Below are 27020 nucleotides of genomic sequence, written 5' to 3'. Positions count from 1 at the left end.
AATCAATGAGAGATCCTTCTGCAAGAGGTCCACACTTTCCAGTCTCACAACACTCTTTTGTTTGGTTGCAGACACCAGGGAGGCATGCAGTGGCATATCCAGTGTGTCATGGGCCTTAGTGCAAGGAAAGATCCACTGTTTGAACTATTAAATTCACAAACAAACAGCGTTCACTGAGTCCCTCAGGCCTTGGGCTCCTGGTGCCACTGCACCTGCTGCACCAATGGAATCTACACCTTTGAAGGCATGCTTTTTAGATGGACCTCTCTTTTTACACTGTCAGCCTACACAGTGACTATAATCTCTGGGCACAATTCTGAGTGTATAAAATACTGGCCAGTAATTCCAACCCTAGTGTTACTTATGCCTTAAACCTAAGAAGTGTGGGCGGAGTTACCAGGTATCGTGACTGAAACGCTGAGAGTGCCATTTGAAAACGCAACAAATCAGAAGACCAGGGAAGTTGGTAAATCCTCATCTGATTCCCCTAGTTATTTCTCATTTCTCAAATTGTTTTAGACTCTGGATGAAAGATAATAGAGATGCTCTGTTAAAAGGGATCTAGTCATTCTGATGGGGCTGGTAAGTATGAGGAAATAAAAGACCTTTCACATGAGGGCCCATGTAATCTGCAAGGCAGGAAGGAAGGAAGGGAAGCATGAATAAAAGTTCAGGAATCAGGCCTAGTAGGGCTATTGGGCTTCAAATAAGTGAATTTGGTTGATGGTGATTGATGGTAGAGTAGGGTGATTATAAAGGTTGTTTTTGGGCAGTTGCCCACAATGTATCAGGGTTATGGCCATGATTCGGCTGAAACCATTGATTGCTCTCATAGGGCCTGATACACAGAACTAACTTAAGACAAAATCCTAACCTTACTACCATTTTTATATTCACAGAAGACACTTACTCATTTCGGTATTCACAGAAATTAGGAGTCCTAACTTTAGGACTCCTAAATGCCTTCCGTGAATACCAAAAGTCTTAAAATTAGGATTTTCCTCAGTTTAGTAGTAGTAAAGTTAGGACTCCTAACTTTAAGACTCCTAAACTGAGAAAAATATTAATTTTAAGACTTTCAGTATTCAAAGAATGCATTTAGGAGTCCTAAAGTTAGGAGTCCCAACTTTACAACTACTAAATTGAGAAAAATCCTAATTTTAAGACTTATGGTGTTCACAGAAGGCATTTAGGAGTCCTAAAGTTAGGACTCCTAACTTCTGTGAATACCGAAATGAGTAAGTGCCTTCTGTGAATACCAAACTGAGTAAGTGCCTTCTGTGAATATAAAAATGGTAGTAAGTTTAGGATTTTTGTCTTAAGTTAGTTCTGTGAATCGGGCCCATACTTTCTGAGCATGGCACGGACCAGTGGCGGGGGCGCTGTGACCTCAGGGGGACGCTGTGCTTAGCAATATCTTATGATAGGAGAGATGAGGGGAACTTTTGCAGGTTGTAGTGAGAGAATCCGAGGAGGCGGTCATGGGAAGTGGCGGCGCCAAAAGTGATTGCCTCACCCGGCGCCACCAGCGTCTGTGTGTGTGTGTGCAGGAGACATTGTCAAAGAGGTCAGATGCTTGGTGCAGAGGTGTAGAATATTCCACAATGTAAGGTGTTTACTATAGAGGAACCTCATTCATTGTGATGCTCCCCTGCTGCTGTTTAGAGTTGAAATGACTCCTGATTGGGTGGGCCACTAGGAGGCGGCTATCAAAGAGTGTAGGTCATGTGACTCCCAGCCATTGTTTGAGTTTACATTTTCGTACCCCTAGTGGTATTTAATTTGTCCAGGCGGGTTGCCATAATGACCAAAATATATGTAATAAATCGGAATAAAAATTAATTTATTGTATCTATTGACAAGCATGGATACCTGACTGGATTTTTCTATGGAGTGAGCTGACAAGTCCTACTCTGGTGCCTGTAAATATATACAGACATCTATGAGGCTTATTGTGGCAGCGGGACAGATAGATCTAAAAAACTCCTATATTGCACATTTAAAGACAGCTTGTGTGGTTCATAATCCGGTCAACATGTAACTCACATTTCTCAAATGTTGAATAAGGAAGCAGAATACAGAACAGAAAGTAGAACAGCTATTTTCAGAGCACCGCGTTGTGATGGCGAGTGTTGCACTGCTTAAAAAGTAGGCCATCTTCGTCCCTATGGAGCAGAGGACAGACAGGCTGCCCAGGAAACATCACGTTTGACTTCCATGGTATTGAAAAAGGTGTCACCCGTGTAGGTTACAGTTGTTGTGTGTAGGCCAGCAGGATAGCTTAGCAGTTAATTGTTTGCAGTAGACTTGCGAACTGAACGTCACATGTCAGTGGGGCCACACAGACTTTAATTCTTCCAAAGTTCATAAATTTAGTAATATTACATCAGGTAATAGTAATAGCTTTTATTTATAGCACATAGAAATTATAAAACTGTGGAATGAAGAATCATATCACATTAAGTTGTTATTTAAGCTTTATTGCCCACAAGTGCAATGACAGATATCAATTGCCCTCACAGAAACCGAGCGGCAGGTGACAGCACTTAAAAGGGGGAAGTAGGGTAATTAACAGCCATTATTGCCCTGCAGGTAGGGCAGTAAGTTTGCTAGCACAACCAGCCAAAATAGGGGGTGCTGCCTGAGCATTGGCTCTCATTTTAATGACGGGGTTAAAAAAAACAGCTCCATTTCCCTGCGGCAACACCTCAGCCTCTTTTCAAGCAGCCAGAGTCACACTGGCTCCTCCCCTTGCATTTGATGAGCAGGGAGCCCAACCAACCAAAGAAAAAGATAAATGGTTTGTTTACGCTTTTTTATTTTTCGCTCATTGATTGTGTTCCCTCTCACCAAAAGCAAGGAGAGGAGGGCAGACAGACATGCATGAAGCCGGCTGCTTGGGATACAGCTCAGGTGGCACCGGGGGAGAACTGAGATGTTCATTCACCCTGTCAGTCAAGGTGGGACGGGGACAGAAAATAGGCACAGGCATCAAAATAAGGGTGGCCATAATTAGTGAATTAGATAGGTAAAAAAAGAGGCCCATGTTTGCAAATTGTGGCAGTTTTGACCTTGTAAAGACATGCTGTATAAGTATTTTGGAAGGTATGGAAGACTGCATGGATTAGGCCTCGGCGGAATTCATGCAGATCCACTACACAGAACTCCACGAAGTGACTAAAAAACTTGCATTACTTGCTTTGTAATGAACAACTTGAGTGGTTATGGTATCTCACCAATCTAGACTGTGATCTGCGGACGTTCATCTCCTTTGGGTATTAGTCATCTTTAGGAAGGCAGAAGTGATATCCTCACAGCACACATGCTCATCTTCATGTTTCCACCCTATCCAACCCTCTTCTCTTCCCATCTATTCAATCTATGACCCTTTCCTTCATTGCCACCTTCTTCCCAATTACTGCAACCTCAAACCTCATCTTTCCTGAAATATTCCAGGAGGTATTCTTTGTCTCTTTCTCACAGCATGTCTTATTCCACTTGCAGACTTCATCTGCCAACACATTTAATTCCCATCCTAAATCCCTGGGTTTCTTCTTCAGCTATCTACACTCATTTATCAGCTTGATCAGGCAAATTAATTTTTACATGGATGAAAGTGCATGAAATCCTATAGTTTTACGTTACCTGACTTCACAGGAGCAGAATTTTGTAGGAGACGCATTTGAGCATCCCCTGCTGTTAATTGCCTTCTCCATCTTCATCCTTTTTCCCCTTCCCCTCGTCAACATTCTCCCCTGCTGTTACTTGCCATCCCCTAACTTCACCCTTTCTTTTCCCTCCCCCTCTTCAACAGTCTCCCCTGCTGTTACTTGCATTTCTCCATCTTCACCCACACTTCCCCTCGTCAACATCCTCCCCTGCTGTTACTTGCCGCCTCCATCTTCATCCTTTCTCCCCCTTCAACATTCTCCCCTGCTGTTACTACCTTCCCCATCTTCATCCCTTCTTTCCCTCCCCTCTTCAACATTCTCCCCTGCTGTTACTTGCCTTCCTCCATCTTCATCCTTTCTTCCCCTCCCTCTCCTCAGCGATCTCCCCTGCCGTTACTTGCTTTCTCCATCTTGACCCTTTCTTCCCCTCCCCCTCCCCTCTTCAACATTCTTCCCTTCTGTTACTTGCCTTCCTCCATCTTCATCTTTTCTTCCCCCTCCCCCTCTACAACAAACTCCCCTGCTGTTACTTGCCTTCCCCATCTTCCTCCTTTCTTCCCCTCCCCCTCTTCAACATCCTCCCCTGCTGTTACTTGCCGCCTCCATCTTCATTCTTTCTCCCCCTTCAACATTCTCCCCTGCTGTTACTGCCTTCCCCATCTTCATCCTTTCTTTCCCTCCCCTCTTCAACATTCTCCCCTGCTGTTACTTGCCTTCCTCCATCTTCATATTTTCTTCCCCTCCTCTCTTCAACATTCTCCCCTGCTGTTACTTGCCTTCCTCCATCTTCATTCTTTCTTCCCCTCCCTCTCCTCAGCGATCTCCCCTGCCGTTACTTGCCTTCCCCATCCTGACCCTTTCTTCCCCTCCCCCTCCCCCTCTTCAACATTCTTCCCTGCTGTTACTTGTCGCCTCCATCTTCATCCTTTCTCCCTCTTCAACATTCTCCCCTGCTGTTACCTGCCTTCCCCATCTTCATCCTTTCTTTCCCTCCCCCTCTTCAACATTCTTCCCTGCTGTTACTTGCCTTTCCCTATCTTCATCCTTTCTTCCCCTCTCCCTCCCCCTCTTCAACATTCTCCCCTGCTGTTACTTGCCTTTCCCTATCTTCATCCTTTCTTCCCCTGCCCCTCTACAACAAACTCCCCTGCTGTTACTTGCCTTCCCCATCTTCATCCTTTCTCCTCATCTCCCTCTTCAGCATCCTCCCCTTCTGTTCCTTGCCTTCTCCATCTTCATCCTTTCTTCCCCCTTCAACATTCTCGTCTGCTGTTACTTGCCTTCCCCATCTTCACCCTTTCTTCACCTCCCCCTCTTCACATCCTCCACTTCTGTTCCTTGCCTTCTCCATATTCATCCTTTCTTCCCCTCCCCTCTTCAACATTCCCCCCTGCTGTTACTTGCCTTCCTCCATCTTAATCCTTTCTTCCCCTCCCTCTCCTCAACAATCTCCCCTGCCGTTACTTGCCTTTCCCTGTCTTCATCTTTTCTTCACCCTTCAACAATCTCCCCTGCTGTTACTTGCCTTTCCCTATCTTCATCCTTTCTTCCCCCTTCAACAATCTCCCCAGCTGTTACTTGCCTTCCTCCATCGTCAACCTTTCTTTCCCCTCCCTCTCCTTAACGATCTCCCCGTAGTGTCTTTCTTTCCCTATTTTCGTTCTTTTGTTCCCCTCCCCCTCTTCAACAATCTCCCCTGCCGCTGCTTGCCTTCCTCCATCTTCACCCTTTCTTTCCCCTTTATGAAGTACAATCTATCATAGGAGGCTTCTTGATGGGATGTGGTTCATCTGCGTCATAAAGCAGATCCAACATCCAAACATAGGCTACCTCCACCCTTTACATCGCTCTAAACATTTCTTCTACTTCTCACAACAGTATGGGGCATATATACAAGCCCCCATCGCCACAGGAATGTCACTTTTAATGACATTCCTGTGACGACAGGGGCTTCGCCTTATTTAGTAGGCGTTGTTAATTGACTTAATGTGGCTTAACGCCGCCTTGTAAATAAGGCACCCTTTCATGCTATTCTTAGTGTGAAATGGATGGGCAATGGGTATTGCAGTGAACGTTCTGCTGCAACAACCATTTATTTTGAAGCGCCCCCTATTTACAAGAATGGAGAAAATAGGAGGCAGCACCAAAATTAAGACCAGGGTCATAACATGGCAAAACAAGGAGAAATTCTTTATTTCTCCTGCTTTTGCTATGAAAAGAAGAAGGGAAAGGTAAAGGAAAAGGAAAAAGGAAACATAAAGAGAAAAGGATGTAGAAAAAACAGAGGGTTCCTCTTGCCAACCCTTGTCTCTGACCAGTGCACTTGACAGCACATTCAATAACCTTCCTTAGTTGGTGTGAAATGTGAGCGAGAGCACAGCTGAATGCTGCCATTGCCTTGCACTTTTCAACCTGACTCAGTTTCACTTAGAAACAGACAGCGATAGAAGGGTGGCTGAAAAGAGGCACCTAACCAGGACCACCAGTCTTATTACTGTATACAGCCTCATAACGATGCTTGCAACACTTTGTAAGCTACTTATGTGTTTTCTTGACCACCTTCGATGAACAAGAAAGCAAACATTTTGTTTTGTTGTGTTTCTATGCTCAATGTTTACACACTCAGTGGCATGTGAGTGGAGTTTTTTGCCTCATAGGAGCGTCGAACGTTCAGCGCCCAGTGCTGAACGTTCGAAGAACGAATGCTGGCCCGTCGGCCAACGGTTGTGCGCAGCACTGGCAAGGTAGTGCTCGCGACGACCGTTGGTCGACGGCAGCACTTAAGGGGTTCAATGACTGCTACACATAAACTGGCTTAAAATGAAGTGCATGCATAAAGTGTTTCTTGTAGACTGCCTCTTCAGCGAGGAAGAGCCACAAACGTCCTCAAACACTGTGTAAAGGCAAAGAAAGTGAACATAAGGTGTACTGAACATCTCCACAGCATTTGTGTAATGCACACTACTCCAATGGGTCTTTTGGCGCTGGTCTTAATGTTAAGTGCCTAGAAGAGGTCTCACTCTCCTGATAGCAAGCTAGCCGGATGGCAGTTTTCTTAGCTTCCAGAAATGAATTCCAGAGTGCTAGAGCTCGGGGCAGAGGCGGACTGCTCAAGCCAATATAGAGATATGTGGCTGTGCAGATAGTGGAATGCAAGGTTATTCATGCATTTGGTGCGCATGGCTCTGCCCGAGAGCTGCTAGGGTAAATAACTCAGGGGGATATTTACAAGGGATTTATCTCTGCTTTTTTGGCTTAAAAAGCCAAAGAAAACGGAGATAAAACTATCACCCTATTTACAAGAGGGTGCTAACAAGCATAAGCGGATGTTAGCACCCTTTTTCCCAACACCTCCGTTTGCATCTCTAATAAGATGCAAAGTAGGCATCACTGGGCGTACCCCAGATGGACAACCTTGCAAATATCGCTGATGTTCACATCGCGATATTTACAAGGCTGCCCCAGCATTTTAGCACACATTAGTTTTTGGAGAAAACAGCTGTTTTCTCCAAAAACTAACATCTGCTAAAATGCAGACTTACCTATCTCCAACATTTGGGTGGATTATGCTGATACGACCCTGTGGGTCGTATCAGCAAGGTTATCGCCATTTTGCAGGCAACATCGGTGGAAAACCAGTGATGTTCCCTGCAAATCGATAACCTCGCGATCTCTGGAATTTTTATTGCCCTGGAGAAACGCGTTGGTAATAATGCGCAACCAGGGTGATAAATTCCAGAGATAGCCTGCGATAATAAAATTATCTCTAAGCACGGCCAGCGATAATTGTCGCTGGCCGTTGATAATATGCCCCTCAATCATTTGTAGAATTGGGGTTAATGAAACAGTTCATTTGGTAGCATCTGTTTGCTGCTGTAGTATTTTACCCAGCCTACTTAGGGATTGTTTGGTTGGCCTGGTGCTGCTCAGTTTACGATTCTACTGAACATTAACAGGTTTTCACTGCTAGTTTCTTTGGCAAGTTTACTTTGATCTGAAACAGCCACTTTCTGTGCCACCTTTCATCCGCTTGAGATCCGGCCTATCAAAAGCAGCCCGTGCGGCATTGGTTTGTGGCTCTGCGGTCTCACAGAAGGCTTTTACGCCAGGGGCTAGTAAAGGGCCTTTTAAATCACAGCTGAAAGACTAAACAGTACCCTTTATGCAGCATGAATGTCTGAAGAGTTTCTGAAAAGCAAAGCCTAAGGCAAGAGCAGTGCAGTATTCACCAACGAGGCAACAAAGCACATGATGCTTCATGCCATCCTGCTAGTCTGATCTGCTGAGTCATAGGATGTTCATAGCTTTCAGCCCCAGAGGTCTTGTGGTCGGCCGCGGCCCGTGGAGGGAGTCCCGGGGTGGCGGAAAGGTGGGGCGGGGCAGGGGAGGGGCAAGGTGGGGGGGGGGAGGTGCTAAAAACCGGAATATGGATAATTGGAAGTAAGTAAACAATTTAATTAATAAAACGAATTTCGTAGTGCGCGCTGCATCGCATTTTGCGATGCACGGCACGCTACAAAATTCATTTTATTAATTAAATTGTTTACTTACCTCCAATTACCCATATTCCGTTTTTTAGCACCCCCCCACCCTGCCCCTACCCCATTCCGTCTTTCCGCCCCACCGGTACTCCCTCCACGGGCCGTGGCTGCTTGTGGTGCTGCTGCTGATGCTGCTGCTGATCAGGTCTTTTATTGGTTGTGGGCGCCTGTTAGATGCTGGGATGTTACAGGTAGGCTAGCGTTATCAGACGACCCCTATTCCATGATCACGCATTTCTAAAAGGCTTGCACTTTTCTTTTCACAATTCATTATTTTCAGTTGTGATGACCCAATGAGTCCGATTAATCTTAACTAAGACTACAAGTTCCAGAATTCACTGTGGTGGTCAGTAAAAGATGAGGACAGGAAATGAAGTCATATGGTAACCATATCATAGGTGTTGTAATTATATTCTTATAACCAGTGATTAATTATCCCCTATTATTATTACCTTAGCACCTTTCTATTTTCATATTATGTCCCCCTGTCCTATGGTCTTGATGGTGCATTCCCACAGTTGGAAATGCCGTCAGCCTCAGAATGTTGGATGATTACAAGATTCTAATCTGTCAACAGTTGTGGCCGGCATGACTCGCGGTGGTGGGGCCAGGGGAGTCACTTTGGGGGGTGGGGAGGGGGGTTCCGGGGGTTCCATTTAAAAAAAAAAAGTTAACTTACCTTCACCGGTCCAGTCCGGCACCGCATCGTCTCTGCTCCTCACAGGAAGCAGCCCAGGTAGCCTCCCTCCCCTCAGCCATTCAAAATGCTGCAATGGAAGTGTTGTGATTGGCTGGGATGCCGACCGCACAGGCGTCTATGGAGAGGCCATTTTCTATTACATGGAGAAAATGCAGAGTGTGTATGACTGGTTTGGTCGGCCCTGTGGCCGACCAAACAGTCAGTGCCCTCAGAGTGGGCAAGACACTTCTACCCTGCCCTCGAGCGGGACCGCCCGCCCGCCCGCCCTCAGCCAAACCCTTCTGCTTTCTTGCATTGTGAGAAGCAGAAGCATAAAATGGTATTTATAAAGCTATTTTATGTTTCTGCTTTTCGCACTGCGGGAAAGCAGTGGGGCAATGCTCTTCCGCCCACATGGAGGAGCCACGCCTGTCTGTCAAGTTGGCTAATGGCACAGGACTGTTCAGCGAACCCTCACAGGCATTTCATTTAACTCCAATCAGTGCTTCAAATGGGCCCGTCCTGTCCGGTATTGAGTACCAGCACTTTTTTTATTTGAGAGGGAGAATACCTGCACTTGTCAGAAACAAGCAGGTACTCTGGTACAGAGTACCTGCACTTCTATTTTTCTATTTCAAGCACTGATACTAATCATGTGAAGGTGCAGCCAGAACAGGTAAGAGCGGTGGGGTGGTGGGGCAGGAAGTCGACCGACTATGGGATAGGAAAAATAAAATAAACAAAAACATTTACCTTGCATTCGCCGCATTGGCGAGGTGGCGATGCGGCAAGCGCTAGGCAAGTGGTTTTTTTTTTTTTTTCCCTATCCCGTCATTTGTTGACTCCCCCCTCCACCCCACCGCACCCCTACCCCACCGCTCTTACCAGTACCGGCTGTGCCTTATCATGTGTAAACATACAAGAAGGCGTGCACCCGTGTATGGAAGTGCGGAGCTCTGGGTTCCTGATACCATGTGTGAGTAACTCATCCAGTGCACTTTTTTCTTGCATCCTAGTGGTTGCAGCCCTTTTTATCCTCTTATAAATTCAGGACTGCTAGTACGAGGATGCACATATAAATCATGACTGTAGGAGCTACTGAAGCAGGGATTCAGGAGCGTTAAATTGGGCCTTGACACCAGAAGACATGTGCGTTCCACATATTCAAGTCTCCCAGAAAAAATATTTTCGTGGGTCTCCTAACCCCCCCAAAAACTGTTTTTTGGGGACATTTCAATTTCAGGTCAAATTGCAGAAGGTCCTCACACTTTTTTAGCTCAATAAAAGTAAAAGTTGAGGCTTTACATCTAAAGTTTAATTTTGTACAGCACCTAAATAAAGTGCCAATGTAATGTCAGTGAGAGCTTTAATTGAAGATTCGGGATCAGCACCACTATGTCTCAGGGGCTTTCCAGAGCTCTCAATTTTCCAGATTCCATGGTTTAGTGGCTTATCCAGTCCTAATGTTTCTCATTGAATTCTACTTCAAGTGGGCTTTACAGGACAACACAAAGGAAAAACATTGAATGGATGGCCTTCTCATGCTGGAACTATGAAACATGTGAATTCTGGCACTGGATATGAATTCACGCAGTGCATGGTTTCAAGTAAAGCATGTGGGGTCAATGGGAATTCTCTCATTTGCATATTCTCTGCCAATGAGGAAATGTCCTACTTGGAGTCACTCAGCACACCTGAGCGCCTTCAGTTTAAGTATTAGCCAAGATGTTATGACAACACTTGTGTAGTATGGAAATGCATTGGAAGAGGCACTTCTGAGCATGGTTCCCAAAATAGGGCCTGTAAGACGGGGTCTAGGAAATTAGAGGCCTGGGAGAAGGAGACGGAGGAAAATGAGGAAATGAGAAGGTGGTGAGCATATGAGTTTTTGAAATTGCCTCAGAAGATATAGGTATTTGAGGTGACCTCTGGAGATATGGGTCTTCAGGCAGTTTTTGTGGTGACCTCTGGTGTTATTGGTCTTTAGATAAGGGTCTTCAGATATTGTTTAAAGTGGCCTCAGAAGATATAGGTCTTCAGATAGTATTTAAGGTGACCGCTGGAGATATAGGTCTTCAGATAGTATTTAAGGTGACCGCTGGAGATATGGGTCTTCAGATAGTCCTTTTGGTGACCTCTGGAGGTTTTGGCCTTTAGATAAGGTTCTTCAGGTGTTTTTTAAAGTAGCCTTTGAATATAGGGGTCTTCAGACATTCCTTAGGGTGGCCTTTGAAGATATGGGTCTTCAGATAGTATTGAGGTGACCTCTGGAGATATGGGTCTTCTTATAGTATTTGAGGTGACCTCTGGAGATATTGGTCTTCAGATAATCTTTGTGGTGGCCTCTTGAGATTTTGGCCTTTTGAAACGGGTCTTCAGATATTCTTTGAGGTGTATTTAAAGATAAGGGTCTTCAGATGTTCTTTAAAGTGGCCTTTGAAGACAGTGGTCTTCGGATGTTCTTTAAGGTGGCGTTTGAAGATATGGGACTTCAGATAGTCTTTGCGGTGGCCCCTAAATATATGGGTCTTCAGGTCTTTCCTGATGGAGAACAAATTAGGCGTGAGTCAGATGCTTTTGGGAACACAGTTTAAATACTTACGGGTTGGCAGTACACAAGAGGTACTCAAGTTACAGAATTCTTAACATAAAAGTAAAATATTACATAAAAGAGCAAGCAACATCATTTTAATCAGCAGTTTGACTGTCTGATTAAAGTATGCTGCTCAAATTAGTCAATTTGAGTCACGCACTGTGGTGGCACAATTTTAATCAGCCAGATGAAAATAATTCCAGGTGAGAAACACTGAACACTCCTCTTTGATTCATTGATTTTTTAAATTTAATATAGTGCAGACTGGACCCCTAAGGCTAGTGACAAAGCACATAACAAGAGGAACTGTTTCATATTTATACATTTTGAAAAATAAAATGCACATTATCTGAAGTGAAAGAAGCAAGAAGGAGTTTAAGGTGACTCAGTTTAGCAAAGACGCTTTTTTTTTAGCAAATACAGATTATGGTGTAGGCAAGTTATATCAACATTATAAACAGAGGAAGAGATATCAGATAGTTTATAAAAGCTGCAAATAGCAATTCAAAGAAACACATTTTAAAACGATTCAGGAGATAAGTCCAGTGATAGTTCCTCTTTCAGCGCGAAGGGGAAATTGTGCCAAATTGGAATTTTGATTTCTGTAAAAATTGCTTCACAGCGGAAATCTTTTGCAAAACAGAGCAAAATGTGAAAATGAAAACCTTTTTCTAAACAGGACAAAAATGCAGCTATCGGATAAGCAAACTCCATACTGCATGTTATGCTTCATTCTGAGCTGGGCCACTCGAATTGAACTTGGAAATACCTTATGTGGTAAATACTGCATCCTGTGACAATGGTATTTACTGGGAACATTAATAGTGTCCCATGATACCTGGGCACTCTGAATATGACCCGGCATGGGTGTGCTCTGGTTGCTCATATTGGAGGGCTGAGGGAGAAATATTTATTAGAGCAAGAAAACATTTTCATGAATGCATGACAAATGAAAATGAGTGAATGATCCCCTTTAACCTGGAAGCATATTCAATATCTTGTGTGTTACAAGGAAACAACATTGCTTGATATGCCTCTGGGTTACTGCATCAGCACTTTCTTGTCCTCTGTAATCCTCCGGAGAGGAAAACATGTCCAGTAATCAGTTTCACAAGACACTGTTTCCATTCTGAAGCATTTCAGACATTTCTTGTAATTCCTAGGCACTGCAGTATTAACAGGCAGATGGTTCCTGGCAACAGCACACCTCCTAGGGATGATCGAGAATGTCTTTGAAAGGCCTGCTGCCAGAGAAGACCTTTAATAATGGCTGCTGCAGATCTGGCCTCCAGGAAATGTCTCAGGACAGACACAAAATATTGTAGAACTGCCTGAAGGTAATACTAATACCAGGGCAACCTTACTTCCCTATTGCCAAGGATTTGTTTTGTCAAATACTATTGCCATATAATTAGAAAAACTTTGACCGAATCACCAACATTTTGAGCAGCCCTAATTCATGTTCTTGGTGGTAACTTAAGACAGTGCTTCCTGCAGTTTCCCTTTACCGCCATATTATGAAAGCAGGTTTCTAGAGGGTGATAATCCTAGACAAGAGTGCTTGGATAAACATTTTTTTTGCATTTCTCTGTGCTTGTGATGTGTTCTTTTGTTTTAGTCCTGCAGTGTTTTTGTACCTCATTTTGCAATGTCATTTTGTTATGTTGTGCTGTGAGCGCTTTGTTTCCTTCTTTTTAGACGGTTTTGTTGTGCACTGTTAAGCTATAGTTGTGTTGGTATGTTGCTTTGTGTATTTATTGTGTTAAGTTCATTTTTTTACTTTACATGTGTGTTAGAAACGGGACCCTGGCCGGCCAAGACTTGCGTCGAGGTCAGTCAGGGATCGCCATTTCTAAGTGTCAGGGCAAGGGAGTCACACACCAAGATAACCCCTCTCTCGCCCTCTAGGTAACGTGGCGCGAGCAGTCAAGGCCAAACTTGGAGGCTATGTAGGTTAAGTGTTTGCGCGCGCACCCAGCAACAACACCCAAGGCCCACCACAAAGGAAACTCCACACAAGGTTATATAAAAATAGCCTTTGTATTATATCAAAAACACATTAGATAAAACATACATTTGGTTACACTGTGCCAACAGGCACGGGCAGAATTTACAAGGGGGATATTTACAAGACAGGGCCACCTGGACCACTGTCAGGAATCATCACTTTTTAGGAATAGTAATTAGCACATAGAATACTTTTAGAACCACAATAGAACGTGTATCACAAATTAGCACACAACCAGTAATTACTGGTAAAGCATCAGAACCTCCTACGCAACCCTAACCACCTTAGGAAACTATTGCGCAGGGAACAAAAGACCTCAACTAGCAACACCTGTACTAGGAGAAAAGCAACCACCTAGGAATCACCAACATCTAGGGGTATAAGCATAGGAACATTACACATGATGCATTAACATTCAGCGGTGTAGGGAAGGAAGACACATGATGTATCCAAACACATTCAGAGGTGCGAGCACAAGAAAACACATGATGCAGAACCTACATTCAGCGGTGTATGCAAGGAAAGACACATGATGTATCCAAACACATTCAGAGGTGCGAGCACAAGCAATTGCGCAAAACTTCCTATGAGCCACAACCTGTGGCAGTCCCTGTGTCCCAAAGTCAGGGCAGGCTGTAATAAGCCAAAAAGTACACCCAGCCTAAACGTAGCAACTGTCCACTAAGTGCTGGACAGTTGTAAATACCAAGGGTGCGAACGTTGGAGCCTCGTGGGCTCAGGACAACTGACTTGGCCCTCAAGAACCTCTCTGGGCTCTAAACTACACGACTGCCGCCTCACTGGGCAGTGGGGTCACCCACGGGGGACCTAGTAACACTTGAAGAGCCTCTCAGGGCTCGCGAAACGACTGTAGGCACATGAGCCTCTCAGGACTCAATAAACAAATGTGGGCACGTTGGAGTCCCGCTCGGGGAACTCTGAAGGACCGACTGCCCCCGTCAGTGGAGTCCCCCCCCTTCCTTTGGGGGGACTCGAGATGCAAGATGAATGCCCAACAAGAGCCTCTGCGGCTCTGAAACAATATCCTCGCACTGGAGGGGAGGGGCGGGCACCGGCAATGTGCTCCGACGCCCCCTCTCCTCCAAGCTGCACCGGAGCCCCACTCACCGGGTTCCTGACGTCGCGCTGGGTCTCGGCGGCGTCTCTGCTCCGCCGGCGCTTCCCCTCTCCCCGGGGCTCTCCTCACTCTCTTGGAGCCTCGGTGGGGGACAGGTGCCGGCTTCTTCTTCTCGCGCTGCTCCTCTTCACACGGGGAGCCTCGAGGACGGAGCCGGCTGCTCCCCTCGCGCTCCCGCCTGGCCCTGTCTCCTCCACACGCCGCCTGACTTCCGCCGGGGCCGCCAATGGCAGCGCGGCCCTGGGGGTCAGGAGGCGGGACTTCCGGGTCGCTGCAGGCAGAGCGGCGGCCCGGCAACAGCTTTCACTCCTCCTCGGCTGCGGCGGTGATCACGGGCAATGCCGGGTGGGCACCGGCTTCAATCAATGAAGGACTCCACGGGGCAATGCCGGGTGGCACCGGCCTTCGAATTAAAAATAAAGCGAGGTGGCACTCGCTATGCGCCGCGGATCGGCAGAATCAGGCGGCCAAATGCCGGGTGGGCACCGGCTGTGCACAGAAGCGCTCCCCAGCGCTAGGACCAACAAGAAAGCGCTCTCAAGCGCCAAAGGCAAGGCGAGACGCTCCCAGGCACTAGGGAAAGTCCCAAAGCGCTCCCAGGCGCTGAGAACACAAGCACAGCGCTCCCAGCTGCCCTCAGCAGGGCAGAGTCCCAGCAAAGTCCTTTAGGTAGGCAGGGGGGCAAGGCTGGGCCAGGGGCCAGCTCACTGGCCCTCCAGGCAGGGAGGCAGTCCAAGTGGCGGTTCCTCCTGGCCCCAGCAGCAGCAGCAGCCCCCTCAAGATCCTAGAAGAGAACAATTTCAGTGGGGACACAGCCCCATTTTTATACACTGAAATCCTTTGTCACAATGTGCAGGGTGGGGGGAAAACCAGTCGCAACTGGTTCTGGAGCACTTTGATGGGCCAACCACCCATTTCATTCACTGGGGAGGCTAGGGTCGTTAGACACACCACAGGGGGGCGGAGCCAGCATTGTGTGGGGAAAACCCAGCCCATCCAGGACACAGGTACACTCCTCCCACACATCCCTCATGCTAATCTCCCACTCACCACCGGGCAGACCCATCCAGACTTCCTGGAGCCTGGCATGCCAGCCAGCTCCAGCCAATCACGCTCCAGTACCCTCACTGCACACATATCTCAATGTCCAGAAGTAGCACTTCCCAACTAGACACACACATGCCGCAGACACCATCTTGCAGCATTCACTCTCACGAGTTTACACATACCAAACTCGAGCCTGCACTCCCCACGCATCAGGAACTACCAGGGACACACACATTCCCCATGCATTCCTATGGGAGGGCAGGCCAGCCATACTACGCGCACGCACTTTCACTCTGGGACCCAGGGAAAAAGTGCGCCAAGCCAGAAATCATGAACACCAGGTCGCCATCTAAAGCAAAAAGTTCAGGGGTGAACCAGCCATAAGGGCCCGGGTCCAACACAACCCCCTTCCAGCCAAAACGCAGGGTAGACCGATCACCACCGTGATGGGCTTCCCTGCTTTGGGCGAAAGAACACGGACACGGGCCCGCCACTGCCGGGACACCGTCCTGTTCCACGCCACTGTGAACCCCTGGGATTCCTTCTCAAACCACCATCTGGAACAACTGGGCTACCCCACGGGTACTCCTCAGCTGTCCGCGGCCAGGACCAGGCCCTGGGCCACCCAGGTGCCACTGGTTCCTGCCTACTCACAAAGTGGGGGGTAGTAACCCCTGGCACATAGTGTCCATTCTCCACTCTCCCTGTCTGCAAGACAGGACTAGACTGCCACTGGTTCACCAGCCTTTGGTCTACAACCTCAGGCGGACCAGGAGTCTCAGGGAAGGCTCTCCTCCCCCTACCTCTTCGTCTGGGGTTCCTCCACCTCCTGCGAGGTGTACACCTAGAACGCCATTCCAACCCAGGGTTTAACCCCTCAGGTTGCGCCGGGGTCAGAGGCGGGCTCTCCCACCCTCTGCACCCCCTTCCAGAGTTCTGCACCCTCCCGACTGGAGAGGTACCCCTGGAAGAAGCACTGGCTAGGACTCTGGTTACAGAAGTCCCACCCTTCAGGTCAGGCCGATCCTGAACCTGGCCTCCCAACCTTCGGTCTAAACCTCTAGGTGGGATAATTGCCTGGCACTCCAGGACTTCTGGGGACTCACTCACCGTCCCCCTGAGGCTAACACATAACTCATGTGCTGTGTGACTGTCTGTCTGGCGCAGATCTCCCGTCCCCTGTCCACCTGACAGTGCGGGAAGATCCCCCAGAACAGAAGTGGTGTCACCATGGTCACTAAACGGGAACTTCGCCCAACTGGGTAGTCCCTGACCCACTGGTTCTCCCACTGGGGAACTCCCCCAATCACTCCTCACTTCGGACTTCCGTGCCCCCCCAACTGGAGTGGCACTGCCGGGCACTAGAACCACTGGAACACTATTCAAAGATACTCCAGGTTCTCTAGACACTAGGGGATCACCCTCAAGGGGTCTAACAGGACAGCCTAGATCCCTAACCTGGTGTTCCCTCAAGAAACCATCCAGGTTCTGAGACTGGGTTTCGGGCACCTGGGAACACTCAGTCCCCCACTCACTCTTGCTCCACGGAGCCAAGACGTGAGCCCCTACACCCCTCTCGCTACACTGGGACCTAGCTGGGCTACTCTGAGCCTCTTCCACCACACTGGTCTGGAAGATACCTAACCCACTACTCTCGGGTTCACTCACCCATGACGTGTCAGAACCACTGGCACCTTCCCAGCGGTCTGCTTCCTTTGCAATGTCCCAAGGACTCACGTAGTCACCTCTTGACAGGTGTTTGCGCAACTCTGGCACAAAACAATTGAGCAACTGCTCTCTGATAACAAGGTTGAGTAGTCCATCAAAATCAGGTTCCCCATGAACCTCTAACCAATCAATCAGTGCATCATGGCAATCATCCACATAATCTCCCCAATCCTGGTGAGGCAGTCTCCTACTGCTTCTGAACTTCAACCTGTATGTGTCCTCTCGGGAACAAGGTACCACTCTTTGGAAACGGGGCATGGCACTTCCCGCACCAAACTCTCTCTTGCTGCCACCACTGGATCCAACCCTCCCTGGGGAATCCAGAAAACTATGACTGCGGTCAGGGGATAACCTACCCTCTAGGGCTATCTTCTCCCTGGCCCAGGCCCTCTCAGCCTCTGCAGTCCGCTCATTCACACCCAGCTGCGCCATCTCTCTGGCATGCTCTAACCTGAGCTTCTCCATGGCCAACTGGTGCTCCCTCTCTTCTCTCCTATCCACCCACTCCTCTGGGGACAGGGAAAGGGATGGGGTGCTACATCTGACACTGGACCCAGCAAGGGACTCCCTATCTAGGGGGTACTCGCTCTCTGCTGGCGCCCATCCACTGTCATCCTCACTCTCCACATCAGACTCTTCAGGGCTCCCCTCAGACCCACCACCCTCATGGTGTGCGGTCCAGGCCCTCTCCCTCTCACTGTGCTCACGCTCCCAGTCACTCTTCTGCCACAGGATCATGTTATCCCTAAGCTTGGACTGGGTGTCTGACTCACTCACTGGGATGTCTCTCTCCTTACATAACCGTACCAACTCATGCATACTGTACTTAAACAGACCACAGAGGTTAAAAGGAGATTCCATCTTGACAGGATGCTCACAGACACGTGCAACACAGGGGACTTAACTGTCAGAGCTGAAGCAAGAGCACACGGTTCAAAGTATTTCAGCAAGCTCCCTACTAAAGAGAACTCACACTAATCTGTCCAGGCAACACACCATTCATCCACGCACACCCTCCCCTCGGACCGGTAAGGCAGTTTTTACCACCCCTGATTTCTCAACCTGACCACACGTGACACAGGTACCAAACTCTGGGAGCAGGGCAGGGGACAAATGTACTGGACACTCTTTGGAAAGAGCAATACTAGAACTTCAAAGGACAATAATCCCCAACATGTAATTATCTAAAATGCAGAGCTTTGTAGTGTGGCCTGTTGCCACTGCAGTACAACGCAAACACAAATCCGGATCCTCACCGCCTGCCACCAATGTTAGAAACGGGACCCTGGCCGGCCAAGACTTGCGTCGAGGTCAGTCAGGGATCGCCATTTCTAAGTGTCAGGGCAAGGGAGTCACACACCAAGATAACCCCTCTCTCGCCCTCTAGGTAACGTGGCGCGAGCAGTCAAGGCTAAACTTGGAGGCTATGTAGGTTAAGGGTTTGCGCGCGCACCCAGCAACAACACCCAAGGCCCACCACAAAGGAAACTCCACACAAAGTTATATAAAAATAGCCTTTGTATTATATCAAAAACACATTAGATAAAACATACATTTGGTTACACTGTGCCAACAGGCACGGGCAGAATTTACAAGGGGGATATTTACAAGACAGGGCCACCTGGACCACTGTCAGGAATCATCACTTTTTAGGAATAGTAATTAGCACATAGAATACTTTTAGAACCACAATAGAACGTGTATCACAAATTAGCACACAACCAGTAATTACTGGTAAAGCATCAGAACCTCCTACGCAACCCTAACCACCTTAGGAAACTATTGCGCAGGGAACAAAAGACCTCAACTAGCAACACCTGTACTAGGAGAAAAGCAACCACCTAGGAATCACCAACATCTAGGGGTATAAGCATAGGAACATTACACATGATGCATTAACATTCAGCGGTGTAGGGAAGGAAGACACATGATGTATCCAAACACATTCAGAGGTGCGAGCACAAGAAAACACATGATGCAGAACCTACATTCAGCGGTGTATGCAAGGAAAGACACATGATGTATCCAAACACATTCAGAGGTGCGAGCACAAGCAATTGCGCAAAACTTCCTATGAGCCACAACCTGTGGCAGTCCCTGTGTCCCAAAGTCAGGGCAGGCTGTAATAAGCCAAAAAGTACACCCAGCCTAAACGTAGCAACTGTCCACTAAGTGCTGGACAGTTGTAAATACCAAGGGTGCGAACGTTGGAGCCTCGTGGGCTCAGGACAACTGACTTGGCCCTCAAGAACCTCTCTGGGCTCTAAACTACACGACTGCCGCCTCACTGGGCAGTGGGGTCACCCACGGGGGACCTAGTAACACTTGAAGAGCCTCTCAGGGCTCGCGAAACGACTGTAGGCACATGAGCCTCTCAGGACTCAATAAACAAATGTGGGCACGTTGGAGTCCCGCTCGGGGAACTCTGAAGGACCGACTGCCCCCGTCAGTGGAGTCCCCCCCCTTCCTTTGGGGGGACTCGAGATGCAAGATGAATGCCCAACAAGAGCCTCTGCGGCTCTGAAACAATATCCTCGCGCTGGAGGGGAGGGGCGGGCACCGGCAATGTGCTCCGACGCCCCCTCTCCTCCAAGCTGCACCGGAGCCCCACTCACCGGGTTCCTGACGTCGCGCTGGGTCTCGGCGGCGTCTCTGCTCCGCCGGCGCTTCCCCTCTCCCCGGGGCTCTCCTCACTCTCTTGGAGCCTCGGTGGGGGACAGGTGCCGGCTTCTTCTTCTCGCGCTGCTCCTCTTCACACGGGGAGCCTCGAGGACGGAGCCGGCTGCTCCCCTCGCGCTCCCGCCTGGCCCTGTCTCCTCCACACGCCGCCTGACTTCCGCCGGGGCCGCCAATGGCAGCGCGGCCCTGGGGGTCAGGAGGCGGGACTTCCGGGTCGCTGCAGGCAGAGCGGCGGCCCGGCAACAGCTTTCACTCCTCCTCGGCTGCGGCGGTGATCACGGGCAATGCCGGGTGGGCACCGGCTTCAATCAATGAAGGACTCCACGGGGCAATGCCGGGTGGCACCGGCCTTCGAATTAAAAATAAAGCGAGGTGGCACTCGCTATGCGCCGCGGATCGGCAGAATCAGGCGGCCAAATGCCGGGTGGGCACCGGCTGTGCAAAGAAGCGCTCCCCAGCGCTAGGACCAACAAGAAAGCGCTCTCAAGCGCCAAAGGCAAGGCGAGACGCTCCCAGGCACTAGGGAAAGTCCCAAAGCGCTCCCAGGCGCTGAGAACACAAGCACAGCGCTCCCAGCTGCCCTCAGCAGGGCAGAGTCCCAGCAAAGTCCTTTAGGTAGGCAGGAGGGCAAGGCTGGGCCAGGGGCCAGCTCACTGGCCCTCCAGGCAGGGAGGCAGTCCAAGTGGCGGTTCCTCCTGGCCCCAGCAGCAGCAGCAGCCCCCTCAAGATCCTAGAAGAGAACAATTTCAGTGGGGACACAGCCCCATTTTTATACACTGAAATCCTTTGTCACAATGTGCAGGGTGGGGGGAAAACCAGTCGCAACTGGTTCTGGAGCACTTTGATGGGCCAACCACCCATTTCATTCACTGGGGAGGCTAGGGTCGTTAGACACACCACAGGGGGGCGGAGCCAGCATTGTGTGGGGAAAACCCAGCCCATCCAGGACACAGGTACACTCCTCCCACACATCCCTCATGCTAATCTCCCACTCACCACCGGGCAGACCCATCCAGACTTCCTGGAGCCTGGCATGCCAGCCAGCTCCAGCCAATCACGCTCCAGTACCCTCACTGCACACATATCTCAATGTCCAGAAGTAGCACTTCACAACTAGACACACACATGCCGCAGACACCATCTTGCAGCATTCACTCTCACGAGTTTACACATACCAAACTCGAGCCTGCACTCCCCACGCATCAGGAACTACCAGGGACACACACATTCCCCATGCATTCCTATGGGAGGGCAGGCCATCCATACTACGCGCACGCACTTTCACTCTGGGACCCAGGGAAAAAGTGCGCCAAGCCAGAAATCATGAACACCAGGTCGCCATCTAAAGCAAAAAGTTCAGGGGTGAACCAGCCATAAGGGCCCGGGTCCAACAATGTGTAAACAAATGCTTCTACATTTCCTGCCCCAAAAAAAGCAGCAGAGGCCTTTATAGTTCCTGTAATCAGCAATCACTTATCATATTCTAAGGTTGTAAAAAAGCAGAACTACATCACTTGCCAGTTAGTGGCTTCAGTTTTAATTACATTTTTATTTTCATTGTTGTTTATGCTTGTTGTCGGTTAAAATTAAGGGTATGTACAATCTCATAATTTTCCTCCTGAAATATTGTATATTTCACTTACATTTTGTGAAATTATGCAAAATTGTGGGCTCCTTGCAAATTTGTGAGTTACGGGTATCGTGTGACTGTTTTTCAAGTGAGTGTGCACCTTGTGTGAAAAGGTTTCACAAGATCCCCACAGGAAACTGGCTTTAGTCTCTTGATTGGAATAACACAAGAGTTAGGTGTATTCTATGCGAGTGTTCACTTCAAAACAATTATGCAAAATTGCTTAGTGTGAATTGTGTGAGTTTCACATAACTGCAATTATGAGAATTTTCTGGATTCTTCTGGAATAATTTCAATTTCACACAGTTCTAGTTAAAATATACATTTCATTTAGAAAGTAAAAACCACCAATTAACCAATCATTTATTTACTAGTAAAGGAAATATCAGTTTTTTTCCACTACAAAAATGGAGTACTTTGCAGACTATATGAAGACCAATAATGCACAAAACCTTTGTTTGCATAATAAAATCTTTGTGTATGTCAACTAGTAAAATTAGCAGTCTCCGGAACCTACAGTTAGGCCCAGATTTACTGTCCTTCACGAAACAGAGAACTAAATGAAATATTGTTGCGCTGATAGTGTAACACCAGATTTAGGGCCTGAATACAACCCTGAAGCTCTGGGAATTGCTGTCGCCTTTTGGCAGTCCGATCACCCAAATACCTGTTGGTCTGACTGCCGGATTACAATTCAGGCGGTGAGACAGCCTCTAGACCACCGCCACTGCTGAGATCCGAGATCCCGCAGTGATCAGGACACCGGCAGTCAATGTTGGCACTGCGTGGGAATTAGGACCTGCCTTTCCATTGACCTTTAAATAGCAGGGACACCACCATGAAAAGGTTGGTGGAAAGGCAGGTAAAGGGCCACAAAAAGGACCCAGGGCGAATAGACCCATGTGGACTGTGGCCGGGGCCCATTTTGTGCCCCCCATGCCTGCACTGCTGGTGCACACACTGTTTGTCGTGCAGAACATGGTGCATGGAAACAGTGTGCCCGACTTGCAGGAGGCACAGCAGAGCGGCCGGCATTGCTTCAGGCTCTCTCCTAAAGCCGAAGCATGTCACCACCTTGGCTGCACCGCCGACACACCGCCAGTCCTGAGATGATATCGTAATGCGGGGGTTGGGATGCCACTGGCTTGGTGGCGTGTTCCCGACCGCCGCCGTGGTGAGCAGGCGGTCCTCCCGCTAAACTCATAATCAGCCCCTTAGTTAGAGTTTTCTTCTGATGACACAATCAGTGGTGTTCGGGCTAAAGATTAATGTTCTGCATGATGCTAAGCCTTACAATGTTGTACAAAGGTGAGCTAGCAGTGTCTGACCTCCAGTGCAAATTTGTAGGCATGGACAAAAGCACATGTAAGATGTGTGTTTTAGGCCAATGTACACGTTAAAAGTTGGTATATCAGCCAATACACTGTTTTAACCTATGTTTGTGCCAACTTTTACTTGGCATTAGGATTTGGTGCAAAGCGAAAACATGCAGATTTAGTGGATTTGGCTTTGTGTTGGCCCATCCAAGACGCACAATTTCCTGGCATACATTAACATGGGGATGGCTAAAAATGATTTGGTGCAGCATGAGGATCAATTTTTAGCACAATATAGCTTTTGCGTGTGAAGGTTGATCTATTGGTACTCTGTGTGCTGACGGGCGGTACATCACGGCATGTTAGCGTCAGCACAAACCTTAGGTACATCTGTGACTCAGTGATAAACTAAGCAGGACACTATGTGCTACTTTCGGAGATGAATGTAACATGATTCTGTTATCTTTCTTCAGAAATGTGATTTCTTGAAAATTTACAACCCTGAAGCTGATAATAAGATATTTTCAATAGAACATGTATTTTGTGCGCTGCTTTTGTTCAACACACATTAGAAGGACTCTCTATTATTTGTCATTCAATTTAAATCACAAAGTAGGCTTAAAATTGACTACATTGAACAACTTTCATCATTGTTTCTAACCAGTAACCAGATGTGCATTTTTTGCAGCTTCACTTTAGCGGTGCATTTTTCTATTGTCAATGTAACATGTATCCCAAGCAGTGATCTGATTTCTTTCGTCACTGATGTAGTACTAGCAAATTACAAGGTTGTTTTACGTGAGTGCGAATGAAAAGGTGTGCATAAAGGACAGTCACTTTTCTTTAACAAAATTGATCTAAATGGCCACCAAAAAATTATGGAGAGGAAAGAAGACTGTGGCTTGCCCAGATATTTATTATAGCCTTATAGCCCACCGTAGAGGGCTATACCAGCTATTAAAGGCCCTCTCCAGCGTTAAAGGCCCCAAGCCGAAGGCGAGGGCCTTTAACAATGGAGAGGGACTTTAATAGTGGTATAGCCCATCTACGAAGAGCTATAAGGCTATTAGAACATTCTGTCACTAGAGGACAGAATGTTCTAAAAAAAAAAAAAAGCCTTTTGGGAGCGCGAGGGGATTGGAATCCCCTAAGGTTCCCTGAAGCCTTTGTTCACAGCCAGAGCTGTGAACAAAGGAACATTGGAATGTTGGAGCTCAAGGCTTATACCAGCCATTATAAGCCCAGAGCACTCCATTGTTTTCAATGGAGCTCCCAACATTCCAATGTTCTAATATACGAAATAAAGTATCCTATCTACTACCACAGATTAAAAGCTTATTGCATGTGTCCATAGATTTGCATTAGGAATGAAATATTTTGTCACAACCTCCTCTGTGACTCGTTGTGTACCCTCACAACATACCAAAAGGTGTACATTCCATATATTATGCATGCTGCACTTAACTGTGCAGCTGTAGCTGGTAATTTTCAATTACAATATGCGCATAGGCTTCCACTTTCAAAATTAGATCAGCTTCTTGCTGTGGAAAGACGGAGTCAAAAATTAGGCACTGTTGCGCGATGTGGATACATTTTTTCTTGTAAAATATTCTTTCTACTTAAAATGTTAGTGTTGAAGAATAAATTATTATTTTGATGTTAAACTGGGATCTCTACATTAGCAATGGGCCAGAAGAATAAATACACTTTTCTCTACGTAAGGGCACATATATCATTGAGCACAAGCGGGGTGTATGAATTGTGAACCTTTTTTGGACCATTCTGTGAATACTGTGATATGATTCACTCTCGATAATAAACGATCTTCAGTCCTCGTGCATCCCTCATCTTTGCTTTTTTTTTGCCTCTTTGGAGGAATAATACTTGAGGGAAGTATTGGACTGGATACCGCGGAGAAAATGGAGAGTCCTAGATTCATCTCACTGTATCAAAATTTATGTTTTCATTCCTTCTGATTGAAATTAAAGTTTTCTCATTTTCTAGTGGTTTATAGTTGGTGTATGTTTGAATTAAATCAGTATCCCACAGAGTTATGAAATTGTTTTTTTAAAGTCGTTCCGTCATCCACTGTTGCCATGATCTGTTAGCCATTACTTTGGCCTAACCCCCTTCCTTCTCTTCAGTCTTTGTCCTCTTGATGTATTTATTTAATTCTATTCTTCTTTCCTTAGCCTTCCATCATCTGAATAGATTTCCTTTGCCTTTTTCTTAGTTGTCCTTCGTCATTAATTCATTCTTTCATGCGTGAGACATGCCTACTGTTCCTCAGGTGTTCTTTTTATTGAAAAATAATAATCATGGTGGTCACCAATAGGTTCTTTATTCACGATTATAACAATAACATTTCTTTTCTCTTAGGTTTGGTATATGGATGGCTACCACAACAACAGGTTCGTCCGAGAGTATCCTTCCATGAGCGACTTCATGAACATGGGTAACTATAGCTCTCATCGCCTCCCACACCCGTGGTCCGGCACTGGCCAAGTGGTCTATAATGGCTCTATCTACTTCAATAAATTTCAAAGCCACATCATCATCCGCTTTGATTTGAAAACAGAGACCATCCTTAAAACCCGTAGCCTGGATTATGCTGGCTACAATAACATGTACCACTATGCCTGGGGTGGGCACTCAGACATTGACCTCATGGTGGACGAAAATGGTCTGTGGGTGGTCTATGCTACCAACCAAAATGCTGGCAACATCGTCATCAGTAAACTGGACCCTAATACATTGGCGATAATTCAGAGCTGGAGCACTGGTTACCCAAAGCGCAGCGCAGGTGAGGCCTTCATCATCTGTGGAACTCTCTATGTCACCAATGGCTACTCAGGAGGCACCAAAGTCCACTACGCCTACCAAACCAACACCTCCACCTATGAGTACATTGACATTCCGTTCCAGAACAAATACTCCCACATTTCCATGTTGGATTACAACCCGAAGGACAGAGCCCTGTACGCCTGGAACAATGGGCATCAAGTTCTTTATAACGTCACCCTGTTCCACGTCATCAGATCTGACGAGTTGTAGTCCTGGCTACCTAGCGATTAACAGAAGCAAAAAATAATAAATATATTTAAAGAAGGGGACACACACATACATATATATACATAAATATATATATATATATTAAAGCTGCCAAAATAAAGTGTAATGTTGCAGAAGGAAAGTTGCTTGAAGCATCACCTCAGCATTCCTAGATTTCAGTAGGTCTGTACTAGAGACAAAAAAAGAGCAAAATCAATTTCCTGTGTACCTAAGAGATTGCAGAAAGAACTGCGCCTAAAGACTTGTCTTTTTCTTTTCAAGTAGCAATCTAACCGACTTAATATATAAGGCAATGACTGTTGCAAAACTCCTGGTTAGGACTGCCCTCTGTACGGACTGCATGGATCCCACAACCAGCTTTTCTGGATGTGATTGTTCTTACTGGGGAGTTGGGTGGGGGGGAGCGGGCCGGATATTAGTCAAAGAGCCCAATTTGGTAGCATATGTGGCCAAGTTGGGCTACTTTCACGCGCAACCCATTGCAGCTAGTGTCTCAACTGTCTTTTGGTCTCATATACGAACGCTGCTGAGGTCCGTATGGTGGACCCTGCCCTGAAAATCGGTGTCTTAGTGAACTATTAAACACGATGGCTTGAGTATGTATTATGAATATGAACAGGTGTTGTACTCATATTGTTTTTTGAACTTATGTATCCAGCAAACTATATCGTGAAATGTCTGTCTGTCATTTATCAAAATTGTTGGTGGCATTTTGTTGGTTCGAAGCGATGAGTGTCTGGTTTTCAATACGATTGAATTACGTGGGTATGTGAAGGCGGATTTTGATTTCAAAGAAGAAATCTAACCTAAAATGTTATATCAGTGTTCACCCTTCCACCAAGGTAGTCGATTTCATGTGGATAAATATAATACTAATACTTATCAGGAAAATGTCTCTCTTTGCTGTGGAAGTATCTT

The 27020-nt window shown here is 47.1% G+C and overlaps 1 protein-coding gene across 2 annotated transcripts in view; it reads left to right on the top strand.

Annotated features, from left to right (window-relative positions):
• Positions 1–26228, top strand: part of OLFM1 (olfactomedin 1) — a 213290-nt gene extending 187062 nt beyond the window's left edge. For both annotated transcript variants that reach the window (XM_086921049.1, XM_086921050.1), the window contains exon 6: positions 25410–26228. In XM_086921049.1, the coding sequence (XP_086777175.1) occupies positions 25410–26084 (675 nt within the window). In that variant the 3' untranslated portion in view covers positions 26085–26228. The remainder of the gene's footprint in view (positions 1–25409) is intronic.
• The last annotated feature ends 792 nt before the right edge of the window (positions 26229–27020 follow it).

The sequence above is a fragment of the Lissotriton vulgaris genome, chromosome 5 (assembly GCF_964263255.1).
Source record: "Lissotriton vulgaris chromosome 5, aLisVul1.2, whole genome shotgun sequence".
NCBI classification, from domain to species: domain Eukaryota; kingdom Metazoa; phylum Chordata; class Amphibia; order Caudata; family Salamandridae; genus Lissotriton; species Lissotriton vulgaris.
The sequence above is the reverse complement of the archived record's forward strand: the minus strand, read 5'-3'. Positions and strand labels throughout refer to the sequence as shown.